The sequence below is a fragment of the Strix aluco genome, chromosome 1 (genome assembly GCF_031877795.1).
Source record: "Strix aluco isolate bStrAlu1 chromosome 1, bStrAlu1.hap1, whole genome shotgun sequence".
Classification (NCBI taxonomy): Eukaryota; Metazoa; Chordata; class Aves; order Strigiformes; family Strigidae; genus Strix; species Strix aluco.
In genome coordinates this window covers 23,866,235-23,893,612 of record NC_133931.1, presented here as the reverse complement: position 1 = coordinate 23,893,612, position 27,378 = coordinate 23,866,235, and the positions used below count along the sequence as shown (strand labels likewise).

The 27,378-nt window shown below is 37.3% G+C and overlaps 1 protein-coding gene across 11 annotated transcripts in view; it reads left to right on the top strand.

Annotated features, from left to right (window-relative positions):
* The window catches only part of VPS13B (vacuolar protein sorting 13 homolog B), a 491,427-nt gene that overhangs the window by 320,826 nt on the left and 143,223 nt on the right, over positions 1-27,378 (top strand). For all 11 annotated transcript variants that reach the window (XM_074815029.1, XM_074815038.1, XM_074815049.1 and 8 more), the window contains 2 exons: positions 8,118-8,244; positions 9,934-10,077. In XM_074815029.1, coding sequence (XP_074671130.1) covers positions 8,118-8,244; positions 9,934-10,077 — 271 coding nt within the window. The remainder of the gene's footprint in view (positions 1-8,117; positions 8,245-9,933; positions 10,078-27,378) is intronic.

Below are 27,378 nucleotides of genomic sequence, written 5' to 3'. Positions count from 1 at the left end.
CTCAGCTCTCTGCAACCTCCTTTCAGGTAGTTGTAGAGGGTGATGAGGTCTCCCCTCAGCCTCCTCTTCTCCAGACTAAACAACCCCAGTTCCCTCAGCCTCTCCTCGTACGACATGTGCTCCAGACCCTTTACCAGCTTCGTTGCCCTTCTCTGGACACGCTCGAGTAATTCAATGTCCTTTTTGTAGTGAGGGGCCCAAAACTGAACACAGGAATCGAGGTGCGGCCTCACCAGTGCCAAGTACAGGGGTAAGATCACTTCCCTGTCCCTGTTGGCCACGCTGTTTCTGATACAAGCCAGGATGCCATTGGCCTTCTTGGCCACCTGGGCACACTGCTGGCTCATGTTCAGCCGGCTGTCAATCAACACCCCCAGGTCTCTCTCTGACTGGCAGCTTTCCAGCCACTCCTCCCCCATGATGATGGCACGCAGGCTGACCTTTGTAAGTGATGTATTGATGAAAGACCAAGAGAGCAAATAAGCTCGCTCCGGAGGAGTGCGTGCAGGGAAAAGATGTGATCAAGAATAAGTTCCAGTTTATCATTGAAAAATAGAGGGCAGGAAAAGCAGATCTAACCAAATTAATGATAAAACCATAAGGAATGACAAGAGTACAGATAAAAATTTAAGCACAGTATCTGTTCTTCATTTATAAGATCACCTGGTTCTTCCCTGTCTTTTAACAACATTTTTTTTTTAACTAATATAATTCCAAAGACAATTTTTCTTTTGCATTCTTAGCCTTGGAAAAGATGTGTATAACCTTCTAGTTGGACCTTGGTGTTGGACAAGTTGCCCATGAAGTTCTTTCTCAGAAAACAACGTAGGGCCACTGACATTTCTTGAAAGACAAAATGGCATTCATCACCAGAGGACTTCTGGTCAATTCGCAAGTTAAGCTAACACAGCAAAAACTGCCACGGAAGGATTGGCTTCCCTTTTCCCTCCCATTGGTGACTGAAATCATATGGCCATCACGCTTTGTTCTGAGCTTTACGGCTATAGATTTGGATAGGAAATTTGGTGGGATTCCTGAAAAACTATTAAAGTAAGAATAAGGGATGCAGCTATTACAGATCATCTGAGTTATCTGGGTTTTTTTATAACTGCTTGGACATTCTTCTTTTTCTCAGCAGACTTTCAAAATAAAATTTTATTATAATATATTTGACAAATAAGTATATTTGTTTTGAAATTGCTTTTGAATGAAACTTCTACTTGGGTTTTAATTTAAATCAGTTGTAATTAAATACATTGGCTTTTCCTATCGGGCATGCAATATAGTATTTTAATTCCAGCTTGAATTTGTTTAAAGAGGAAGTTGGTATGAGTGCTTTCTTGTCCTTTTGGCTTAAAATTTTACACATTTACTACAGTCTTTTTCAGGATGTTCATATTTTTGCTTTTTAGTTGGCAGTCAGTTTTTCTGCATCTGGGTTTATTTTATGATCTGTGGAAGTGGTGTGCTGAGAATTGGAAGAACCTGCACTGAACTCTACCATCCGCTGAGATATTTCCAGCATGCACCAAGAGGGTGTCTGCATGGTGTTTTACATGGTACTTAGTGTTTTCGGGGTGAAGTTTATCTTAAGATTTCCTGCAGCTACCATAGAAGCTTTATTCTTTGACCTATTTGTGATACCGTTTTTTCTTTAATTCTGTAAATTTCTTAGACATGTTTAACCTGGAAAATAATGAATGATTTTTACTGAGTTATTTTAGGGTTAATTTCTTTGTTTGGTTTTAATATACTTCTATTTGTTTTTACTTATGGTTTAGACCCAGTGTTAGGGTGTATTAGGTTCACTGAGTTTTAAGATTCTTTTTTGAGATGTTTCCTTCATTTTTTTTAATTCTTAGGTGCTATGTGGTACAGTATAGAATCCAGCCTACAGCCAAGTATTTCATACAGTTACTTTACAGAAAATTTCAGCATAGATACCAGCCATTTTTTTCCATTCCCATTTCTAAAAACATCATTGTATTTTTTTAAATAAATTAAAGGTGCAAAAATTCTGGAATAGTTTATATTGTAATTTAGTCTAGTGGGTTAAAATTTGGCCTTGTTTTCAAAATCTGCATGAAAACCAAATAATTTTAAATGTAAGATCTGTGGATATCATACAAACAAATATTTAAAAGATTTTTACATAATTTATCATTTAAATGCTTTAACAATCTACACGGCAAGTAAATCCTTCAAATTTTCTCTCCACTTTTTCTGGAGTTCAATATTTGTAGTATTTAATATCTCATTGGTTTGATTTTTTAAAAAACTTTTACATTGTAATTTGTAAAGCAAGCAGTCTTGCTTTGATACTAAGTGTTGAATATTTCAAGGTTTTTAGTGTAAAATTCTTCAAGAAGGCCTATTGTGAAGTGCTGGTGTGATGCTTCGTGTGCCTCCACAGGTCGCTTCAAGAAGGATGGGAGAACTGGAGCACTCTGATAGGGTGGATGCTGTCTCTCAGAAAAAAACATCCAAATGCTGTGCTGTACTGAGGATCAGGGATCATAACTCCTTCCATTATGAAATGTTTATACTTCACTGTAGATGTTATAAAAAGCTCCCTAATGGTGTAATATATAAAAAGAATACTGGAAACAGTCAGACAGTTCTAATAAGGTTATGTACAAATGAAACCTGTCCACATTTATTCCCTTTACCAAACAGCATGTGGGGAACTGGGAGTACTTAACCAAAAGAAGTTTTCTTGATTGAAAACTGCTTTTTCAGCTTGCAGATCTCCTCCTCCCTCTCCCTCCTCTCAATGGAAAAAAAAACAGCCCTGAAGGAAATAAAGAAATATATCCTCTCTTGAGGCCTCGCCCCCATCCCTATGCAATCCTTCTACAGCTCCCAGCAGCAACTTCTACTTCCTGCAGCCTGAATAAACTCTGTTTAAAAAAAAAAAAATAATTGAGCTTAAAAGCATTACTTCTCTGTGTGGTAATGAATTGAGTGTGGCAATATACTGCATTACAGTTTTGTCCTTGGCATATCACCATCTGGAACAGCTCTCTGCGACTCTCATTGAGTATATCAGGGAACCAATGATCTGTTGTACAAAACTGAACAAAATACCACTCTTTCTTTGCAAGGATCCTAAGAAAGGGTTCCTGCAGATTTTTCTTCAAATAGTTTTCATTGTCATGCTTTTTTGGAAACCTGAAGTGCAGTTTGTGAAGTTCAAATAAGGAATACCAGAAAAAAGTGATCTGTAGATCCATGTGTAGAGAAGTAGAGGCATTCCCTGTGAATCTTTTGAAATAAAATGCAGTACATTTATACTCAGTCCTGTTTTTCAGTTGCTGTGTTTATTGTACCTGAAGTCGTAGTCATACTGTACAAAGCCTTACTCAATAAGATGGAGTATTTTCTTTATTAATCCACAGAAAAGTAGTCTTGCACGGCATTCTTAATAAGATTAAAATTAGCTTTACTGAGGCATAATTATATAATAATAGTAATGCTGTACAGCCAGATGGTGTATGTTTGTTCATTGTCTAATTTTGGTCATTAGGTAGTCCTCAAAATGTTGCCATGCTATTTCACTGTCTCGCAATGTGTCTTTGCAACACCTCAGAGAGCTGAAAGGATGTGAACTTTTCTGCCCACTGGGAGATGGTGGTCGGAGGCATGATGATGTCAGTAGATATCCTAATACATTTGTGGATCAGGGATTAACTGATTTATACAATGGGAAACCTGCAAAAATCCTTCATAAGTCTTAAATTAGCACGCTAACCAACGTAACATCTTTGATTTTGTGTGCCTCACACTACCAGAGAACACTTTTTGATTATATGGCCTATTTCATGCTAATACTTGGCTTTTTTGCTTTTTCAAGACAAAATTCTTTGTGAGGATTCATCTTTCTGTAGATAGTAAATTTACATGGCATAAATGAGCTCTTCATTGTTGTTCATGTATTGAATGTATATGAGTTTCTTCCTGACCTATATATTTTTTAAGTATATAAGGGCTCAAAGTCTATATTCAGTAAGGTATTATTAAGAAAAAAAGTATAATTAAGAATAAGGCAAACATTTCCAAGTTTCACTTCTAGGTTATGTTTCCCTTTTACTGGCCAGTATTTTCTGTTTGTTTCGATTAGTTTTTTCCACATAAGAAGGCCAAGTTACAGTCCTCCTTGTGCATTTTCACAGCTTATCCAGTCTCACATCATCACACCTCCTTAATGAGTGCAACATCATCTCTTTGGCAGTCCCTCCTTCTTGTATAAATTCAACGTGCTTCTGAGTGGATGTAATCAAATACTGATGATTTGATTTGATGTAATCAAATGTTGCTTTGATTACAAAATTCTGTTCTTCAATTTTTTTTTCTCCTTCCCACATTTTTTGTCATATTAATCATTAGATACGTCTTTGCTTTCAAGGTACTTCCAGATTCCTCTGTCTATCTGTTTTCCCTTACATGTCTTCTTTCATTTACCTTGACGCATCTACACTCATTGCTCATCAGAGCTCATCATACCAGCTACCTGGGCTGCCGCATTTAGTTTTCAAAGAAGCAGTTTTCAAAGAAGTTTTCTTGCTCACTCCTAGGCTAACCTACATGTTGCCTAAAGGCATTTCCTGTGAACATTCACAAAGTTATTGCCATGTCTTCTTCCAAGTCCTTCCAAAAAAATTCATTTCTATTATACTGTAATATCAAAACGCATAAGACAGCTTCCAAGTTGCCACTGTATGGATATCATTACCTATAGTGCTGTTAGTTGTTTCCTTTTACTTCCCTGTCTGCAGGTGTGTTTTTTCTTATACTTAAATTGTAAGCCTCTGAGGACAGAGACTGTTTTCATCTTGCGATTTTACAATTTGGATCTTTGGTCCATAACCAGAGTTCATGTTATCGTGCAGATACAGCCCAAATTAAGCACTGAGTAAAAGGCACCTTCAGGCCTTATCACAACTGCTTTGCTGCCTTGTTGCTTTTCGTTAGCATATGGTCTTTCAAATGTGCTGTACTTTTAAGTGTAGATGATCAACTGCTTTAACATCTCTAAAAGCTCTTCTGTTTTTTTTCCAAGACAAATATATAACAGATGCATAAATGAACCATGGAATGAATGTGCTGCAGACATAGAGCCATCATTACGCTCTTCACAATCAAGTTTTTTCATAAGCTCATGTGGCGTACACCTGTGTTAAGTTAACGGTGCACTTAGGTGCAGTGTGGAAGACTTAATAATTCAAAGTGGAATTTGTTTCTTTGTTCCTATTGTGCTCTTTCTCATATCCTCTCCCTTCATTATTTACTGTGCTCTGTTTGCCTTCTGTTTGTACTTACAATTATTTTGCTAATACTTGATTTGGCTGAGCTTCAAATTCACCAACTAGAAATGTGGAAAGAAGTAAGTAGAGAAGGACAGGGATACCACGTAAGGATGATTTTAAATAAAATACATCAGCAATCAATCTATATTACCAAAAAGTCCTTTAAGATGCAGTGTACTGGGTATCTAATAGAATAACATTTGAAAATTAAGAAATGGGAATATGTATGAGCTGAAAAATAATTTGAACAATGATTGAAGAGAGCCAGTTGTGGGTTTGGGGTTCAACAAATAACTCGCTTTTACAGCTCTGTTTCATATATTAAAATCATACTTACTAGCATTTTTATGCCCCTTCAAGTGGAATTTTTCTGATGTATAGCTGTGTGTTCTTTCTTAGAGTTGTTCTACTACTTAGCTCTTTCATTTTCCCCAAAAACAAAGGCATTTCTTTCTCATTCTATTGAGAAGGGGAAATAGGAATTGGGTAGAAAGCCATCTGGTTTAAATTTAAAATGAAGGTGATGGCAGGGGGAGAACTGGCAAAATCTAAGACCATTTTCTCAGTTGAAGATGTACACTAACTGTGAATGGGTCTGCTTTTTAATTTGGGGATCTAATTAGACTAATCTTGCCTTAAAAACCATCATTAGAGATCAGCAGAGCTACAGCTGACCAAAATGTTAAAGCTTTGAATTAAGATGGTAGTTTTCTCACACTCACTAATTGGCTTGCTCTTAAGTATACTGCATACTTACAGTAGTGTGCAGCCTGCTCAGCAGTGTTTGTAAAGGTCATTTGAAGCAAAAATTTATTAGACTTGTACTCAGTAAATACTGCCTCTGTGTTCTGTAGCATCTGCTGTTAACTTCTGGATAGTGTTGCCCTAGATAAATTTAAAAGCTCTAAGGCCTACTCACATCTGACAGTCTATATTCCCTTATAGGTCGCCATGCTTTCTACATGTTTTGAGGACACTTAAGCAAATTTTTAGTAGAATTTGAAGCATCAAAATCAAAACAGTCTAAGCAGTAAATTGGCATCTATGGATTTTGAATCTTTTGAAGTTGACTGAATTACAGTAACATTATGATATCTATTTAATTTCTTTTTGGAAAGTCTTGGCCTACAAAACATCAGCATTTCAGATTGTTTACTTTTTGACAGAATCCATTTCAGAACCATTACCTTTACTAGAGTGTGTATATTGATACCTGTTCTTAATCAAGAGATTTGATTACATATTCCACATGCAATCCAGAGATTTCTTCATAGATAGGCATAAAACCATATTGTTTAATGGCATTAACACAGGTAACTCTAGATGATGGTAAGGACTAATTGTCTACTTGCATAGTTTGTGTGTCTGGCTCACATGTGCGATTTATGCTGATGTCCAAACTGCCGCATCTCCATTACTGGAGATGGCAAAATTAAAGGTAATACAGGGATACCTAACTGACATGCAGATATATCTTAAGAGTTCTGCATAGATCTATTTTCTTATTCTATATGGCAGTGTAGTTTGGTCTTTGCTTTCATATCATGATAGATATTTGCATAATTTATTGTATACTTTTAACTTGCATTATTTCACAGTTGATAATTTTCTATTGAGTAAGCATAGGGAAACTTAGCTTGGACCAATAACTTTTAGATAATTTTTAGAGTTCTCCTTGGTGATGTGCAGGTATTTAGCATTGCTGTAAATGATGATAGATAAAAAGAACTATCAAAAAAACTATCTTGATGGAAAAGGTTCTCCACGCAATTTGAACTGTATTCTCTTTTAGGGGCTGAACACCATCTTGATCTCATTACATTTTTTTTTTCCCTGATCAGAGGCTCTCAGATGGCATTTTGTGGCAATAGTTTATTTGACCTGACCCAGAAGATTCTGGCTATTTGGAATGTGTTGTCATAAACTATTAGTGATCCATCTATATCAGAGTTTTGCCTCTAGGCTTAGTGTTTGGTTAAAGGAAAAAAAAAAACCACCTAATCATCCAGCTGGAAAACAAATGTAATTATCAAGTTTAATGGCACAAATATTCTTGGCAAGCAAACATTGACATTTAGATGAAAAGGTACCAACTAAGAACAACCAGTGACAGAAGCAATGAAGAAAGACTGACATCCCCCCATTTTCAAGGCATCTTAAACATCTTGGGCAATAGTTATTATAAATTCAATGTGCAAGCCCTAGAGTTTCATGAAATTTGCTAGTTCAATTTTTCATGTTTTTGATTTTTGTGTCAGTTGTTTCGTTGTGTGCAGAATGTTTTCACCACAGAGTTTTAATGCATGAATTCAAATATTATGCAGGCTTTAGGACAGCTATTCATAAAGCGAAGGGCATCCACAGGCAAGTTTGAAAAATACTGATAATGAAATTTGTATCTTTCTTCAAATGATTTTGTATAGTTCGTTAAACAATAGGAGAAGCAATGTCAAACTTGTCTACCTGGAGACGGGTTGAAGAATCAAATACTTAGACATACATTTTCTGTTAAACGAAGGTAGAAGTCCGCCTTCAGGATTGGAATTAACATGATATATAATGATGATATTTAATGCTTCTTGAGGTAGCAATCAAATGCTAAATTGATATTGAAGCAGTTTTGTGCTACATACTGGATGTAAAGAAGAATATGAGAAGTTTTGCCCCTCAAATGTAATTTCATATTTCTTTTTTTTATTTCTTTCTTTGCTACATACTGGATGTAAAGAAGAATATGAGAAGTTTTGCCCCTCAAATGTAATTTCATATTTCTTTTTTTTATTTCTTTCTTTTCTTTTTTTTTTTTTTTAGCATAAGGCGGCATCAGGAAAGGAGAGCAATTTTAACTCCAATTTTAACAGATTTCACAGTTCGAATAACTGCAGCTCCTGCGATTATCTTTACAAAAATTGATGCTACAGAGAATTTGCACCCCGAGGTTAGTACAAAATGTGAACAGAAATAGCATAACTTGTAATAGGTCAATAATCTTGATATTTTACTGTTCCACCATTTGAAGTGTCCAGGTGTGTTCAAATACAGAGATCACCAACTGAAAAAAAAAAAAAAGTTTTAGTCACTAGCTGAAATATTCTTTCTCTGCTGGTGAAAGGATTTGTGTATAGCATTCAATGTTAAAGGCAGCCTGTCCAGAGGTAAATAAGTCTGTTTGCAATTCAGTAAATTGGAATTCTTTAATGATTTCCAGCAATATTTTTAAAAGATCTGTGATGGAAAAGTGTTGAGAAGAGGTGCTATAGTACAACATTACAAAACATTGTATTCACAAGCTTCTCATAAAGAAGCCTGAAAATGCAATCTATATACTATCTATAAGAAAAAAGTTGAGCTGAGTTCTTTTAGCCAGATTTTCAAGCCCACAGATTGGCACAAAGTGTCCGTTCCCCAACCATTACTGTGGATTCTTCAAGGTACTCCAGATTTAGCAAACACATTTACCAGCCTGTGGGTCAGCTTGTTAATGATTAGTCTGTGAAGTATGTTACACACAAAAGTTATTGGCTCACTTTTTGGTATTAGTTTGTAGCTCAAGAATTTAAAACATTTTAAGAATGGGAAATATCAGAAAGTTTTTGTCAGCTCACAAGGAATATTTCTCATAACAGCTACCTTCTGGGAAGAGCAAAACTGGTACAGGAGCATAAACGGTATTAGGTGTGTATTGCAACGTGCAGTAGGTGTACATTATTGGAAAATAATAGCTAATGGTTATAGAAAGAAAAAATTGACAGCTTCCTATTTTGCAAAAAAGGTCATCACAAGGGCAGATAGAAAATTATTTAATATAAAAAAAATAGAAAGCTTAGGGTTGGCTAAGATGTGTAGAAGTTACTCAGAAAAAAAATTCTGAGCTTTACTAATACTTATGTTCAAGAATTTCAGTGTTTTCTGTACATACATTATTCTTGTTATCTATTGCCTAGATGATGTTCCCTGATGAAGGGAGAGGTCTAGTTTAGATTATGAAGAACTTGAACACTGTGCAACCTTCTCATGAGAAGGGGCAGTACTTCTACTTTTTAAGCAACCCTTCTGCATTGATTCTGTTTTTCATCTCTTCATCATTTGCCAGCAGTGGTAAAGAGCTTTTTTTTTGTGCTACGTAACACCAATACAACAGTGGCCATCCAGCTAACTTTGCCAAGGCATTAACAATGGTTTACAGGCAAAGAGAAACCAATTAGGGTGGTTATCAGTGAGTTCCAACACATGATTTCATTATAAATCAAGCAGAGTTTGTTTATAAAAAAAAATTACATCCTTTTCTTGGAAAGAAAGGAGAATTGGAGTCATTGCCAAGGAAATAAAAACCATAATCTGACAGTCCACTGATCGATACTACCAAGAGATGGTAACAAGATCTCACACGAGATGCTTTTCTTGCAAAATTTGTCTTAATAGTTATGCTGTTGAAAGCAAAGCAAAGAATAAGCCACATCCTTGTGTAGAAGTCTGAGACACCACTTTTTCCTAAAAAGACTGTATTAATACTATATACAATGTTGAAGCATTGACTACAGCAGAGAATCACAATACAGTTATATAGAAGCTGAAAATCATTTCCCCAGTAGCTGTTATCTAGTATTTTCCTTTAATTTCTCCACAGGAAATTTTGGTGTGTGGTCATTCTTTGGAGGTGAATGTGACAACAAACCTGGATTTCTTCCTCAGTGTGGCTCAAGTACAACTTCTTCAGCAGCTGGTACAAGCCAATATGGTTGGACTGGAACCTTCAAGTAGCACCACTGAGGTAGGTTTTTCCCTGGTTTGCAGCTGGGTTTTTTTTTTTTTAGAATACTGTAGCTCTGATCAGGTATTTGCATCATCTAGACAAAATTATGTAAGTAAATTAAATACATGTTTTTTTATTGTTTGGTCAGCTTTAAAATGCATTCTAATGTTGTTCTAACAATAGGATGAGTGTTATTTCAACAAAAATATTATTCAGTAAATTAGACTATGGTGGTTCTGCAACGTCTTATGTATGAGGAGAATTACCTTATGTAAATGACAAAGGAAATCAATTTTGAAGTAGTTTTTTGAGGTTATTTGGCATTTAACTTCAACTTTTATTGAGGCTTTGGCATCTTCTGATGAGTTCACATGCTACCTGTGCTTCGCTAAAGCCAGTAAACTATAAAATTTTCTCTGTGCCTGTTAACCACATTAACCATCTTCACTCAAGTCCCTAAGATTCAATCCACCTCTGAATATTCTCATACTTCTTCAGTAAGAATGGTGATGGGTACATCATGAAGGGTCTTTCACCTTCTGAACAATTAATCTCTCCTTTTTTCTGGAATCTTACAGTGTTCAACAACCATCTCAATTTTGTCATTCTTCTTTATTTCTGGAAGCTGATACCTCAGTTTACATTGACCAGTCACTAACTGTGACAGACTTGCAAGTTTAAATTATTAAACTTCTGGGTTGATACAAAAAAATTAGAAACGAAAGTGACACCTTTGCCCTAAGAAAAAAATATGTATCTCTTATCTTCAAAACCAGGAATCTAGTCAGCCTGACAGCATCTTTAAGACAGTAGAAATTAATATGTGACAAGGCACTAATTTCACTGGAATGGCTGTTGGACCCATTGAGAAATCTTTGCAAAGAATAAGAGTTAGGGAGAGAGTTAAAGAGCAAGACACAATCAACTATTCCTTTCCAAAAATCTGGCTAATGGGAGACCTGAAGAAACTTTTCTCCTTCCTTTCCTGAATCTCACAGATTCATCTGAGTCTGGGTGGAAGCAAGGAATGCTCTAGAGCAGGCAAACTACTTATATTCCTCTATTCTCACCCTGTCAGAACCCCAGAAGTTGTTTATATTTGCTAATCTAGGCATCACAGAATCACAGAATCATTAAGGGTTGGAAAAGACCCTTGGGATCATCGAGTCCAACCATCAGCCCTACTCTGCAAAGTTCTCCCCTACTTCATATCCCCCAACATCTCATCCAAACGACCCTTAAACACATCCAGGGATGGTGACTCCACCACCTCCCTGGACAGCCTATTCCACTGTTTAACCACTCTTTCTGTGAAAAGTTTTTTCCTAATGTCCAGTCTAAACCTCCCCTGTTGCAGTTTAAAGCCGTTCCCCCCTTGTTCTGTCACTAATCACCTGTGAGAAGAGACCAGCACCAACCTCTCTACAATGTCCTTTCAAGTAGTTGTAGAGAGTGATGAGGTCTCCCCTTAGCCTTCTCTTCCTCAAACTAAACAGTCCCAGCTCCTTCAATCGCTCCTCATAGGATTTGTTCTCCAGGCCCTTCACCAGCTTCATTGCCTTCCTCTGCTCTCGCTCCAGCACCCCAATATCTCTCTCGTATTGAGGTGCCCAAAACTGGACACAATACTCACGGTGTGGCCTCACCAGTGCAGAGTACAGGGGGACTATCACCTCCCTACTTCTGGTGGTCACACTATTTCTAATACAAGCCAGGATGCCGTTGGCTTTCTTGGCCACCTGGGCACACTGCTGGCTCATGTTTAGCTGCTTGTCAATTAGAACTCCCAGATCCTTTTCTTCCAGACAGCTCTCCAGCCACACCTCCCCAAGCCTGTAGCGATGCATGGGGTTGTTGTGGCCCAAGTGCAGGACCTGGCACTTGGCCTTGTTGAAGGTCATCCCGTTAACGTTGGCCCGCTGATCCAATCTATCCAAGTCTCTCTGTAGAGCCTCCCTATCCTCATGCAGATCGACACTCCCGCTTAACTTGGTGTCATCTGTGAACTTACTGATGATACACTCTATGTCCTTATCAAGATCATCAATAAAGATGTTAAACAGAAATGGTCCCAACACCGAGCCCTGAGGAACACCACTTGTGACCGGCCGCCAGCTGGGTTTAGCTCCATTGACCACCACTCTCTGGGACCGTCCAGCCAGCCAGTGCTTGACCCAGCAGACCGTTCGCTCATCCAGGCCATGAGCAGCCAGTTTTTCTATGAGAATTCTATGGGGAACTGTGTCAAATGCTTTTTGAAAATCCAGGTAGACGATATCCACAGCTTTTCCCTCATCCAATAGTCGGGTCATCTTGTCACAGAAGGAGATCAGGTTTGTCAGGCAGGACCTGCCTTTCATAAACCCATGCTGACTAGGCCTGATCCCCTGGTTGTCCATTATATGACTTGTAATGGCACTTGAGATGACCTGCTCCATGACCTTCCCTGGTACCAAGGTTAGACTGACAGGTCTATAGTTTCCCAGATCCTCCTTTCTGCCTTTCTTGTAGATGGGTGTCACATTTGCCACCCTCCAGTCCAATGGGACCTGCCCAGTTAGCCATGACTTCAGGTAAATCATGGAAAGCGGCTTGGCAAGCACATCTGCCAACTCTTTCAGCACCCTTGGGTGTAATCCATCTGGTCCCACAGACTTGTGTGCATCCAAGCGGTGTAGCAAGTCTCTGACCACTTCCTCTTTGGTTGTGATGACCTCATTCTGCTTCCCCTCCCCATCTCCCAGCTCATGAGGCTGGGTGTCCAGGGAACAGCCAGTTCCACTGCTAAAGACTGAGGCAAAGTAGGCATTGAGCACCTCAACCTTTTCCTCAGCCTTTGTTACTGTTTCCCTCTGCATCCAATAAAGGAGGGAGATTTTCCCTAATCCTCCTTTTGTTGTTAATGAATTTATAGAAACATTTTGTATTATCTTTAACAGGTGTAGCCAGGTTGAGCTCTAGCTGCGCTTTGGCTCTCCTAATGTTCTCCCTGCATAGCTTCACTACATCTTTATAGTCTTCATGAGAGGCCTGCCCCCTCTTCCAAAGGTCATAGATTCTCCTTTTGTTCTTGAGATCCAGCCAAACGTCCCTGTTTAGCCAGGCTGGTCTCCTTCCCCGCCTGTTTGTTTTTCGGCACACGGGAACAGCCTGCTCCTGTGCCTTTAAGACTTCTCTCCTGAAGTATGTCCAGCCTTCCTGGACTCCCATATCCTTCAGGGCAGCCTCCCAAAGGATTTTGTCAATCAGCCTCTTGAACAGGTCAAAGTTAGCCCTCCGAAAGTCTAAGATTGCAGTTTTACTAACCCCTCTCTTTGTTTCTCCAAGGATCGAAAATTTAATCATCTCATGGTCACTGCACCCTAGACGGCCTCCAACCTTTACTTCCCCCACAAGCTCTTCCCTGTTCACAAGAAGCACGTCCAGGAGGGCACCTTCCCTGGTCGGCTCACTCACCAGCTGTGTGAGGAAGTTATCCTCCACACATTCCAGGAACCTCCTGGATTGTTCCCTCTCTGCTGTGTTGTATTCCCAGCAGATACCCGGGAGGTTAAAGTCCCCCACAAGAACAATGGCAAGTGACTGCGAGATTTCTCCCAACTGTTTATAGAATGCTTCATCCACCTCACTGATTTGGTTGGGAGGTCTATATCACATCACACCTGCTCCTTTATTCCTTCCCAAGGGTAGAGGGGAAATAAACATGAAAGATGTAGAAAGAAATGCACTGTATCTTTCTTTTCCTTGGATACTTTTCAGACACAGGGCCTCTTTTGGAGATGAACATTATAAATAAGTCTATATGGGAATATCTTCAATAAACAGTTTGTGGAGCAGTGCTTTCCCGTTGTCAATGGAATGGTTAGAATCAGAAGATTTGAATGGGTACCAGGAATTTTAATACTGAGTTGGTGCTGTGCAGAAGTGCTGCATGACTGATGTGGACTGTGCAAACTTAAAAGCAATTTACTACATAATTTCGGAAAGCTTTTTGTTGACAACACCCCGAGATACCTATTTGTTCTTCATTGATTATCTCCCTTGCATTATTGAGATCTCCTGTAAAGAGTAATGGGAGTATTTCTGGTTCAAGGTGGTGTTTGCCTCTTTAATAAGTTGTACAGCTTTATCTTGATTTACTATACTGAAAATGTAAAATCCAATAGTTGGTTACTTTTTGTCCAATCCTTTCTTTGGTGTTCTGTAGTATCATGTGCCTATATGAAGCCACCCCACCCTCTAATATATGCACATTTATTGATATACTCATGTTTCTCCTTCAGTCAGCAGAGAGAAACATAATACTCTCATTGTATGCTACTGTTTTCATCTCAGTGAATGAAGTTTGGAGCCTGCACATGTCTATTCATACTTCACACCTGCTAATTATTTCACTGCAAGAATCAAAACATAATTTAGGTTGGAAGACGCCTCTGGAGACCATCCTTTTGCTTAAAAGAACACCAATGTCAAAGCTAGATCAGGGTTTTCAGCGTGTTGTTCAATCAAATCTTTCTTTATCTCCAAGGAAGGAGGTTGCACTGCCCCTCTGGGTAATTGATAATTGTCCTGTGTTTTAGCTACCTTCACTCTGGCAGATTTTTTTCTTTACATCCATTCAGAATTTTGCTTGATACAACTTTTAACTATTGCCTCTCAACATTTCAGTATACATCTCTAAGAACAGTTTGACTTCATCTTCTTAATAACCCTGCTTTAGGTAACTGGAAACAGCAATTTGATACCCACCATCATCCTTAGCCTTGTCTTTTTCCATCTGAACAAACCTAGCGCTCACTCTCTCCTCATAAATCCTGTGTTTTAACCTGTTAACCCTCTTGATGATCCTCTGCCCACTCAGGTTTGTCCATCTTTTCCTTCTACTATTGAGCTTAAAGCTAGAGACAGTACTCTAGATGTGGACTCACAAGTATCTCACCTCTGACCTACTGGCTATGCTGTTGTTAATGCTGCCCAATAAGTGCTTAGCCTTCACTACAGGGACAGCTGCTATCACATGCTCAATTTGTTGTCCACCAGGACCCTTGGGTTCTTTTCTGCAAAGCTACTCTGTAGCATTTGGCGTCCAGCCTGTATTTGGTTTGGGATTTTTCCATCTCAGGTGGAAACTTGGCATTTACCTTTGACCTTCATGAGGTTTCTGTTAAGCCTTTCCTCCATTTTGTCAATGTCCCTCTGAATGGCAGCCATACCCCTCACTGTATCAACAACTTCCCCAGTTTGGTGTCATCTGTGAACTTTCTTTGGGTATGTTTTGTATCATGGCCAAGGTCTTTAATAAATACATTAAACATGATCAAACCTTGAGGAATGTCACTCTGTAACTAGAGTTCAGCTACACTTTGGAACAGTGGCCGTTACTCTCTGATTTTAGTGTTCCAGTGTGTTTTTTACCCACCCATTCAGTTCACACTTAACAGTTTGGATACAAGTCTGCTGTGGAAGACTGTCTAAACTTCACTAAGGTCAAAGCAAGCTGCATCCAGTACTCTATCCCCAGAATCAATCATAGGAGGCAATCAGATTGTGGCAAGGCATGATTTTCCTTTCTGTAAATATGTGTGGTTTGTTCCCAAAAATTTTTTTATCCTTCAAGTGCCTGGAATTGGCTTATGAGAAAATATGTTCTGTCACCTTCCCATGGACTATGGGATTCCCATGGATGTAGATCCTCCTCCTTGCTGTTTTTGAAGATGAGCATGACATTTACTGTTTTCCAGATATCAAAGACTCTCCCAGACAACATGTCCTTTCACATACGATAAGGAGAATCCCAGCAGTGGCACTAACAAGTTCCTCAAACACCTTTGGATGTGTTCTGTCTGATATTTTAAGAGAAAAGATGAGCTGAAGTTATCCATCCTCCAAAGGTTTTCCTAAAGTGTTGCAAATTACGTAGGCTGTTACGCAGGTCATAGTGATACACAAAACCTGTGCTCTGTTTCTCCTGCTGCAGTGTTCCTCTTGCATTTACATTCAACAGAGTCTTATTCAGCTAGACAATTCATAGAAAAGAGGTTTTTATCTCACAGTGCCTATTTGCTTTGCAGATTTAGAGCTTCTGGTTTGTAGCATTTGAGGATTTTTCACTAACGTTTCTATTAGATGCTTAAGTATGATTAACAGAAGGGTAGGAAAAAGTATAGTGTAGAAGAAACTGTATTCCCCATGGGAAAGTACAAAATGAAATGAAGAAACCAAGAAAGTTTGTATTTCCAAATTGGAATGTATGTAACCTGTCCTCCAGACCTTCCCCAAGATAGCATGGCAGTGATTTTTTTTTTTGTGACGTTGAAAGGAATAGAACATTTTTGAATAATTTTTTTTTTTTGGTATTTGTACATAAGTTTACACCACTGAACTGTTTGCATTAAATACTTGTTCAGTTATTTTCAAGGGTATTGAGAACCTATGCACATACAATGCTTCTCTTCAGGGACTCATGAATGAATAAGTAACCACACAATAAACAAAAGTATGTAAAAACAGTGTACACAGGCATTCTCTGACTAGGAAAGGGGATAAAGGAATGCCTTGAATTTCTTGAGATAACTGACCATAAGTGTAACTGGTTTTCTTGATTGTCCTTTTTTTCTGCTAGAATAATGAAAAGATTGAGATACATTCTTGTCTAAGATTTTGCTGAGTATGTCAAAAAGTATCCTTCAGTACTGAAAAATGAACTGTAACAGAAGCTGTAGGATTCTGGAGTTGCCTAAACATAGGAAGAGAACAAGAATGGTAAATTCACCTTCTATGCATTGGTGCCACTTTAAAGGCACTGCAGATGAAATATTGAAAGAACTTCTAGAAATGCATTTGAATTTTTACAGATCTGACCATGGACTACTGAAAGTTGCAAAAAAATTCTTGTTTCCGAAGGTGTCCAGCTGATTGAAAATTCTGCATTGCTAGTAGGAATTTAGACTTTTTAAAGAAAAAACAATCGAGATATAGAATACACAGAATCATTGTTCAGACTTAGTGAAAAGGTTTAGGGAAATTTAAAGTCTGAAGGGACTTTTGAGCACCAGGGTTGGGAGACAAAAGGAAAGTTAGGTTGGAACTCAGACTTTGAGTGGAATTTTGTATGACAGTGACTTAAGGCAATGAGTGTATTTACTTGGCTTTCCTTTAGACACTCCCATTATTACTAATTAAGATAATATTTGAGATTGTGTATCTTTCCTGCAGGCAAGCTGTTCAACCACATTTAAAGATGTGGTGTTTAACCTGTTTTCAGGAAGCCATTTTCACAGTATGAGGTCTTACTTAAAGGAAAAGCCAGTAGTGATGAATTATATATTCGTCTCATTGTATTTGTTTCCTGTTAATGTCTGTTCAGTTACAGTTGGTTTGCTTTTTAGCATACAAAGCTTAAGGTAGGATAGAATTATGGAATAATTTAGGTGGAAAGGGACCTACAGAGTTCATATAGTCCAGGCCCCTGCCTGCAGCAGGCCTAATTAGATCAGGTTGCTCTAGGGCTTAAATCAAGTCTTGAATACCTCCAGAGACAGAAATTACGCAACCTCTCTGGCAGCCTAGTTGACCATCCAAATGGTTTTTAAAAAAATAAAATATGTAATATCTAACTGGAGTTTCTTGTGTTCCCACTTGTCCATTGCTTCTCATCCTATCAGTGTGCATCTCTGAGAAGAATCTGGCACCATCTTCTTTATAGACTGTAATCGGGTAGTTGTACACATGCCCATGGATGCCATCTGATTAAACTTTTTGACATCTTCTGATATTGCTGTCCTGATTTTGCAACCAACTTGGTTCCCCTCTGTTGAACTCAGTTGATATTTTTCTTGTAGTGTGAGGACCAAAACTGGATGCAGTATTGCAGATGTGATCTCACAAGTGCTGAGTAAAGGGCAGTAATCACTTCCCTCAATCTACTGACCATGCTTCTGCCAATACATTCCAAGATGCTGCTGGCCACGTTTGCTGGCCAGACACATCACTGACTCATGTCCACCAGGACTGCTCTGCAACCAGCTTGTATGATTGCTGAGGTTCTTGCTTCCCAGGTACAGGACTTCACATTTCTCCTCATTTAACATCCTAAGGTTCCTGTTTGGTTCATTCATCTACCCTGTCTAGGTCCCTGTGGACAGCAGCCCTGCCCTTGCACATATTCACTACTTCCCGTTAATCAATACTCTCTGAGCTCAATCATTCAACTAGTTCTATATCCATCTGTAATGTCCAAATTTAGATACGAGAATATTGTGGATGTGTTAAAAGCCTTGCCAAAGTTGAGGTAAATGGTATCCACTGCTCTACCCTTGTCCACAGATCTGTCCATTTTATCATAGAAAGTAATCAGGTAGTCTGATAGTTACCTGCTTTGTGGATTCTGAGGAAGGGCAAAGCATGTCAGTCAGAAGCTTTGCTTTGTTCATCTTAGCTTTGTCACTTAGCTGTGTTCATCTTTTTTGATACTTAGCAGTGCTTTGCATTTTTTTCAGAGCCAACAGTTTCTACTGTTTGCAGTAAATGTCCAAGTAAAAATTACGATTGTGAAAGCTTGTCTCTCTTTCTGCTTCTCTCTAGCACTCTTTCTGTAGGCCTCCCTGCTGTTTCTTTCTCCAGCAAGGTGAGCACTCAAGGGTCCCAACTATGTGGGCTGATGACAGCTCTTCCAGCAAGCAGCCCTTTGAAGCTAACCAGTATTCCAAAGAAAGACAACAAAATATTTGGGGATTCTGGGTATGATTTATGGGGCAGAGGGTGGATCATAAGAGTCAAATGCCTACACCTTGACTGCAAGATTAATATTTTGGAGCTGTGAAACCACAAATATTTGAGAAGTGCAAACATCAAGGCTGAAGTAGAATCATCTAGAGTTGTATAAGTACAGAGATATACAAGGAGTTATATAATTAAAAATGAAAGGAAAGGAAACTTTATTCAAGACTGGATGTTAGGAAAAAATCTTCTTTGGTGTAGAACACTGCCAAGGGACGTGACAAAAATATGTTGAGCTGGGATCATTTCACCAATTTTCCTGTCAGAAGAATACCTGCTGTGGTTTTATGATTGGAACTGGTTCTAATGTTATAATCTCTAACTAATCGTAACAGCCCGCTATCAGTTTCTAATTTATGTGATTTTGAGTTCAGTAAATTCTAGTCATCTGCCTTGGATTTCAGAAAATACGCCACACTGAGTTAAAATGGCAAAAAATAATGAATTGCATTCTCTGAAGTCTAAAAATCATTAAGCAGGTAAATGTCTTTTTATTAGATAAAGAGGAGCTTCAGTGTGTTAAGACTGCCTGGGGCATGTGGATTTAGCAACAGCAATTAGTTTTGTTATTCATTAATATCAAGTGATCATCATATTAAGTCTACTTTAAAAACAACCATATATAAAGAATAACGCATGACTATTTTTGAGACCAATGTTTTCAAGCAAGTTAAATATTTATGCTTTTTAACAAAATAAAAAACGTATTTTAAGGGGGTGGGGATGAACCACATGATTAAGAAAGCCAGAGATGGGGATGCTCTTTGATCTATGTATGTATTCTGCCCAGTATCCCACAGAAAAAAACCCAGCCTTAATTCATAAAGCTATTATATCATTCTTTCCTTCTCCCAGTCTCCTGACTTCACTCTTTCTTCTTGGTCTCCTACAGTCTGCTTTGTTTCAGAAATCCACACATAAGTGTCTTAACTTCCAGTAATCTTGACCTGACTCACTCATGATATTTGTATTCAGTTCTCCAGTGTGTTTGTTGTGCAGAGTTGCTCTGTTTTAGAAAATAAGTAATATGACCAGGAAAGCAAGGATAAATGTGGGTTTGTGTCTTCTGAAATTATTTGAAGACTTGTCCTGTTTCTCACGCTGGAAGAAAAATTCTTCAGAATATCACAATACCTTCTGCAGGATTTTTTTCTTAACTTAAAAGGCTGTAGTAAAGAAACAGATCTGAAGATTTTCTTTGGTGCTTGATATTTTCACTGCCAGATTTGCTTTTGTTCAAAATCTGTTGGGTTTTTCCTGGATCATCTTTTGGAAGGATGGCATACTTGTTCCTTTTGCACCATATTATCCTGGTGTTTTTTGTTTTGTTAAGTCTAGAAAACACTTTTATAGTTTTCTAGCTTGGTGGTCTTGTTTTTGTAAGTACCCTAAATTTTCACAAGTACTTCCTGTGACAAATTCATTGATATTTTTGAACTTTCTGCACAGAATGTAGAAAGGAATTATCACAAAGGTTTCAGACCCTACACTAGATAAATATGATTGACAGGAATAGATAAATATAGTCGATATTTGAGGCACATGATGGCAGCCATAGTGGATTAAATTCAGACTCATTTATTTAGCCCTACAATAGCATATGACTTGGAAACAGATACATTAATTATGCATCTCTACAGTATTTTCCCAGCTATAATGTATTATAGCTCTGCAGCTCAGGCACTTGCAAAGATAGTGGTGATGTCTATGTACTTGACAGTCTTCAGTGTTTTTGTTCTCATGGATTTGTCCAGTTGCCTTTGAAACTCATATAAATTTTCATCTGCAATAAACTGTGGGAAGGAGTTCCACAGCTAACTATATGCAGTGGGAAAACCAGCACCCCTTTTTTCTTTTCTTTTCTTTTCTTTTCTTTTCTTTTCTTTTCTTTTCTTTTCTTTTCTTTTCTTTTCTTTTCTTTTCTTTTCTTTTCTTTTCTTTTCTTTTCTTTTCTTTTCTTTTCTTTTCTTTTCTTTTCTTTTCTTTTCTTTTCCTTTTCTTTTCTTTTCTTTTCTTTTCTTTTCTTTTCCTTTTCTTTTCTTTTCTTTTCTTTTCTTTTCTTTTCTTTTCTTTTCTTTTCTTTTCTTTTCTTTTCTTTTCTTTTCTTTTCTTTTCTTTTCTTTTCTTTTCTTTTCTTTTCTTTTCTTAATTTCTTTTTACTTATCTTGCATCAAATTCTTCCTTAAGAAAAAAAAATTCTTAGTCACTACCTCTGGGTCATTACATGCTTGGATCATACCGTTTTCAGTGTCTCTTTTCCTCCAGATTGAAGAATACTAGGGTTTTTTTTAGCTAGGATTGTTCCTTACAAACTGTTCCATTTCACTGGTTTATTTTTGTTAGCCTCTTCTGGCTCTTTTTCAGTTTTACAGTGTTTGTTTTTGAGGAGTAAGTGGGGCATGGTCCAGACTAGAATTGGACCCCCAGACTAGAATTGCACCCAGCATTCAAGACACAGACAGGCACACATGGGTTTATATGTTGGCACGGTGATGTTCTCCCTTTTGTTCCATATCCCTTTCCTGTGATTTTTGATAAGAAAATTGGCGTTTTATGTCTGCTACTGATTCTTTTCCTTTTCCTGCTATCTGACCCTTTGATAGAACTGTGTGTAATAAGGTTAAGAACTTGGTTTTAGGTGACATTAGTTGACTTGGAGGCCATCTTTTTATATTCCTTGTAGGTTGTTTTTTTCCTGCTCACATAACGTTACATTTACCTATATTGTATTTAATCTTGCTATTTTATTGTCCTGTCATTCAGCATTCTAGGGTATTCTGTTCTTCACAGTTGGCCCTTGTCATGATTACCCTGAATAAGTTAATATACTTAGAAAAATTTCTCACGTTACTCTTCATTCCTTTTTCCGTTCATGAATATATTGAATGTGATCAGCCCCAGCATAAATCACTATGAGATTACACTGATAACCACAAATCGTTAAATTGGCCTTGTACTCTTACTTGTAGTTGATTTGTCTAGACTAATTGATCAATTACTTATGTAAGTGGGGACCTTCTTCCTTATCCCACAGAAACTTAGTTGACTAGGCACACACATTGAATTGAGCTTTTGTTTCCAGCTAGCACATTGCTTATCAATAGTGGGAATCTTTTATCTGCAGAACAGACTTTTCTCTCAATTACCTAAAGCCACAATCTTACAACGTACTACTCTCTGTAGACAGTATTCCAAATCTGAGAAAACCCATCAAAATGGGGAGCAGGTTTGAAATCGGAAATACACGTATCTGTCGTGAGCTTGTTGCCTGATACAGTTCTGATTTTTCATGTGTCTTGCTCTTCAGTCTCTGTCCAAAACACCCAGAACTTAAAATAAACAACCCCAACAGGTTAAAATTTCATTTGAAGTTCAGCTCAGTCAGCTGACAATGGTTATTCCTCCTCTTTTCCTCTCCCCGCCAAAATTAATCTTCTTAGCAATGATACAGCCATTGCTGTTTCCATGATGAATTTTCAGGGTGGGTTTTTTTTAGATTTGCTTTTTTTTTTTTTTTGTTAGTTACAAACTTCACGGTTTTGGGTTAAAATATTTTCACTGTAACTTAGAAACACAGATTTGCATTCTGTGCTTTATCTAGTTTATTTTACCCTGGATAAACAGTGAGGGATTATCAGTAGTTAATGAATTATCTTGTAACAATACTTCTCACAGTTACAATTATCTTGTAATTACTTCTCACAAGTAATATAATTACTTGTCAGTAATATAATTACTTGTGAGAAGAGACCCTAATGCTGATATAGTTATTCATTGGTCCCTGAGGCCTCAGCTGTGAACGAACTTCAAAGGACCATCAGGTTTCTCAGCACCTCCTCTCTCTGTTGCACCTGACTGGGACTCATGCCTAGAGAGCTTTTTCTTAAGTATTTAACCTGCTTTGTTGGAAAGAAAGCAATCTTTTACTGGCTAAGTTGAACAGTCATTTGTGGCTCTTCAGCAGCAGGACTTGAAGAGCTTGTTTGTTATTTTTAAAGGAAAGAAATGAAGTATCCTTTATGCAAGCAAGCTTAGCATATTTTAAAAAAAAATAAATTGCAGTAACAAAACCGTGCCATTCCTGAATATTCCTGTCCATCTTATTCTAAATTGAATTTTTGCTGTTATATAGTTAATGTTTCATTTTCATGTCTTAATGTGTAAATGAGGATATACCAAAGAAAAGCATGGAAAGTTTTCAAAGATTTAAACAGGTTGAAAGCAGGTGGCTATCCACATTGTAGCACAATTTTGACACATCGCTTATTAAGAAAACCTATGCCACTGACTTTAATACACGCCCAACAGATGTTTAGTACCATAAAGGGATACGCTTGACACCAGTCACTGGAAGTAAAACATTTTTTTCTTTCTGTTTTGCATTAGGTACCATGGATATTACACATCTCGTGCATTGAAAATAGAACTAATTTTTTTATATAAATTTTATGTAAATGCACACTCATCCCTGCTGTTCAGCCAACATAACCAATGTTTTATACAGAAATGCAGGGTTCTCCAACAGTGTGTGGGTTCATTTAGTAGTGGACATGGCATTCAAAACCAAAGCTGTTTCTGTTTCTAAGCCAAATTGAAAAAAACTTAAAACTATATAATTACATTTTGTCTAAATGTACTGGTGGTAAAAATCTAGTGGTAACCTAATGGGATAATAGTAATTTAGCTTTTTAAAATATCATGGTTCTTGTAATGGATATTTTTTGGATCCCTGCCTTTATCCCAGTACTATATGTACATAAGTGAATTTGAAGTGTAAAATTTCAGATTATAAATTATAATCATAATCCATACTTGATTATTATAAATTTATGGATGGAGTTTTAAACAGTCAAGTAATTAAGACTGGGAATACCCTGAGTTTACAGATGCCTGTTTTGATGTGTTAATAAACATTTGACCTTTGGAGTTAGGGAAGAAATTGTGGTGGGTTTTTTAAAAGTTTTAGACATATAGGATATTTGTATTTGTGCTTTTCCTCCCCCAGTCTCCTGTGGCAGCATGATCGTCTAAAGCTGGGTTTCAAATAAAATTAGGAGCTTCAGGTTCAAGCCTTGGAAAGGCAACAATACATTTGGTATTCAGTCCAACACACAAAAAAAGTGCATGTGCAGCTCATTATTTATAGGAATAAATAATTTATGGGAATGTCTTTATGTGTCTGGCTGTGAGCAGTGATGCTCTTCCTCTGAAGAGAAGGGGAAGAATGCAATGGTTGTCTTTTCCCTGTATTCTTGTTGATGTGTAGCAAATGACTACAAATCAGCAGTGTTACAATGGATAAGTTTTCAGCACAAAATACTTTTAACAGTTTCTGTCTGGATCTCACTTGGATACAAATTAACTATGTTTTAACCCTTGGTGATATGTGCTAGGTAACATATAAAACATGCCTTGTACATGTTCTTTACCGTTTTTTGTGAGAGTCAATATATATCTGTAATTTAGAGTATGCCTGTCCTTAATAATAGATATTTCTGTAATCTCTCAGTGTTTGAAAACATGGCTGAAACCTACTAGTATACATTATCTAAAGTTTAACTTGATAAAGTGCACTGGTACTTGCAGTAAATGGGAAGAGAAATTAGCTGTATTACCACTCTGATCAGGGCAATTATATTCTAGTAATGTATATTGCTATATTAATGACATTTGTAATGCAGATCCTCTTTGGTGCAAAGTAAGAGCAACAAATTCATTTTCTCCCCTTAAAAAACATGCAAGCAGAAAATTACAAGTCTTTCTGTGCCTAATAGCTTTATATTCCTACCAATAACTTCACAAATCTAAAAAATGTAGACCGTGTTTTTAAAGACTCTCTGAAATAGGGAAATAGAGAAGAGGTCGCATCCTGAAATTATTCTTTATTGTAGTCAGCAAAAATTTTCTAGTATAAGTGACCATATCATTTTTTCCTGTTTTAAAAAACATGGATACTACTTGATATCTGCTAGAGAGAATCTCTTGGATTCCTTTTCAATTTTATCTCTGGTTTTATAATGTATAAAAATGAATATTGATCTTCAAAGAGGCCAGTATTAAAATATTTCTATGTTTTTACATTTATTTGCTTTTGTTATTACTAGGAATCTGTTGCAATCAGTTCTTCAAGGCACTCTTGAAAGCTGGGTTTAAAATTTTGCTCTTTAGGCTTGAAAGGGATTTGGTCTCCTACTTCTTTCTTACCACTGGATTTGTCAAAGCTAGACAACAGTTTAGCACGTTGTGATTTGACAGTACTCAGGAATTTATTATGGTTTTTTTGCAAAGACATCTAAAGAGTTAGAAAAGTATAATTAATGAAGGATTACAAAAAACATCTAATGGTGCAGGAAGTAAAACTCTTAAGTATTCAGATAAAGGCAGGCTCTTTGCCAGCCTCTCTCAATAATTAGAATTATAATATCTTTTATAGTATGTCTGAGTTTTCCTTTAAATATGTTTATAATTGGGAACAATCTGTGTATGGGTCTCAAAACCCACAGACACACCTTAATCCAGTAAACTGCAATTACTCAGTTAGTAAAACTGTGACTTCTCAGAAGATACTTTTTCTTCTCAATGTGAATTCAACTAGATGAATTAATCTCTGATTCTACTGACGTAAAAATTGTTTAGTAGGGCTAGAAGACATAATACTGATGTTTGTTAGTTTTTATCAGAACATTACAATAAAAATAGAATTCTGTACATGGGCCTTGAACATCGGGTAGCAAACATAACACCCATCTACAAGAGAGGCAAAAAGGAGGATCTGGGAAACTATAGACCTGTCAGTCTCACCTCGGTGCCAGGGAAGGTCATGGAGCAGGTCATCTCGAGTGCCATTAAAAGTCATATAATGGACAACCAGGGGATCAGGCCTAGTCAGCATGGGTTTATGAAAGGCAGGTCCTGCCTGACAAACCTGATCTCCTTCTGTGACAAGATGACCCGACTATTGGATGAGGGAAAAGCTGTGGATATCGTCTACCTGGATTTTCAAAAAGCATTTGACACAGTTCCCCATAGAATTCTCATAGAAAAACTGGCTGCTCATGGCCTGGATGAGCGAACGGTCTGCTAGGTCAAGCACTGGCTGGCTGGACGGTCCCAGAGAGTGGGTCAATTGAGCTAAATCCAGCTGGCGGCCGATCACAAATGGTGTTCCTCAGGGCTTGGTGTTGGGACCGTTTCTGTTTAACATCTTTATTGATGATCTTGATAAGGACGTAGAGTGTATAGATCCCAAGGGTCTTTTCCAACCTGAATGATTCTGTGATTCTGTGATAAGATCAAAATGTAGTTGTAAGTTGTAGTTGCTCTTTTAGTAAAATAGAAGAGTTGAAGTTTTGGCATTGCTGAATTGCTGGACTATTTTATTATGACTATATAAGCAGAATAATAATTGTTAGAGTTCTGTTTAACTTACTGATTAGCCTACTATAATCTTTGAAGTGCCAAGAGCTGTTCTTAACTTTCTTCTTTCAACAGTTTAGCATTGCAGGTTAGAATGATATTAGATCATCACAGGTGTCTATTCAATAAATATCTGATAATTATTTCAATAACTTAAGCTGATCCGCTTGCTCTTAATTTTTTCCAAGCATGGTTACATTGAATGACACCGTTTCATCAGTCACAATGAGTCTGACTTCATTAAAGGATCATCTAATCATCAGTGCACATGGCTTTTTTGGGGAGCATCAAGTGGGCTTTGAAGGATTGGTATTGATACTGGATTTGTTTGATTTTAGTCACTATTTAAGGTAGAGCTAACAACCAGAATTTTTACCAAATTATGAACTTAAGCTTGTTAAATCTCCTAATTTACTTTAATGGCAACAGATAAATTGCCAAAATTAGAAGTATTAATTGGAAAATAGATAGGGGTGTAATTTCAGACAGGTAAGTTGTATGAATAGCCTGAATGAGACAAGTAGTTAGTGTTAAGGCTAAAAGAAATGGCATTAAAACTGATTTGGGCTAATAAAGAGGATGTCCTTTGGAAAGCTAACATTGGTAGCAAAGCTGACAGGTGTGCTAGCTTTTTCAGTAGTGGTTTTCGATAATTAAGAGTTTTCTAGAATCTCTGATTAAGGTGACAGTGGAGAGCACTGTGATTTGAATCACCTCAGACTGCAAGATTTCCTTCAATTAATTCATCTTTAGATGAGAGATTTTTAATTAGAGAGATTTTAAAATAACTGTCTGTTCCATAAATAATTTTTATAAAAAATAATAAAATAATTCAGTGATAAAGAATCCACTATAGTAATTCATAAACTTCTCCAATAAGTAATTCTTTTCCAGTTAAAAAATGCCTATCTTATTTCTTGTTTAAAAATTACAATCTATAGCTTTAGAAATTCAGTAATTACTGTTAATTCCCAAGTGTCAGAGAGGCAGTCTGTGTTACCTCTTTTCCCTTTTGTCTGGAAATTGTATTTGACATAGCTAACTAAATTTTAAAGCTGGTAGAATAAAGAGAAATTACACTGGATGTATTATGGCTTTGAATCTCATTGGAAAAATGTTTTTCAT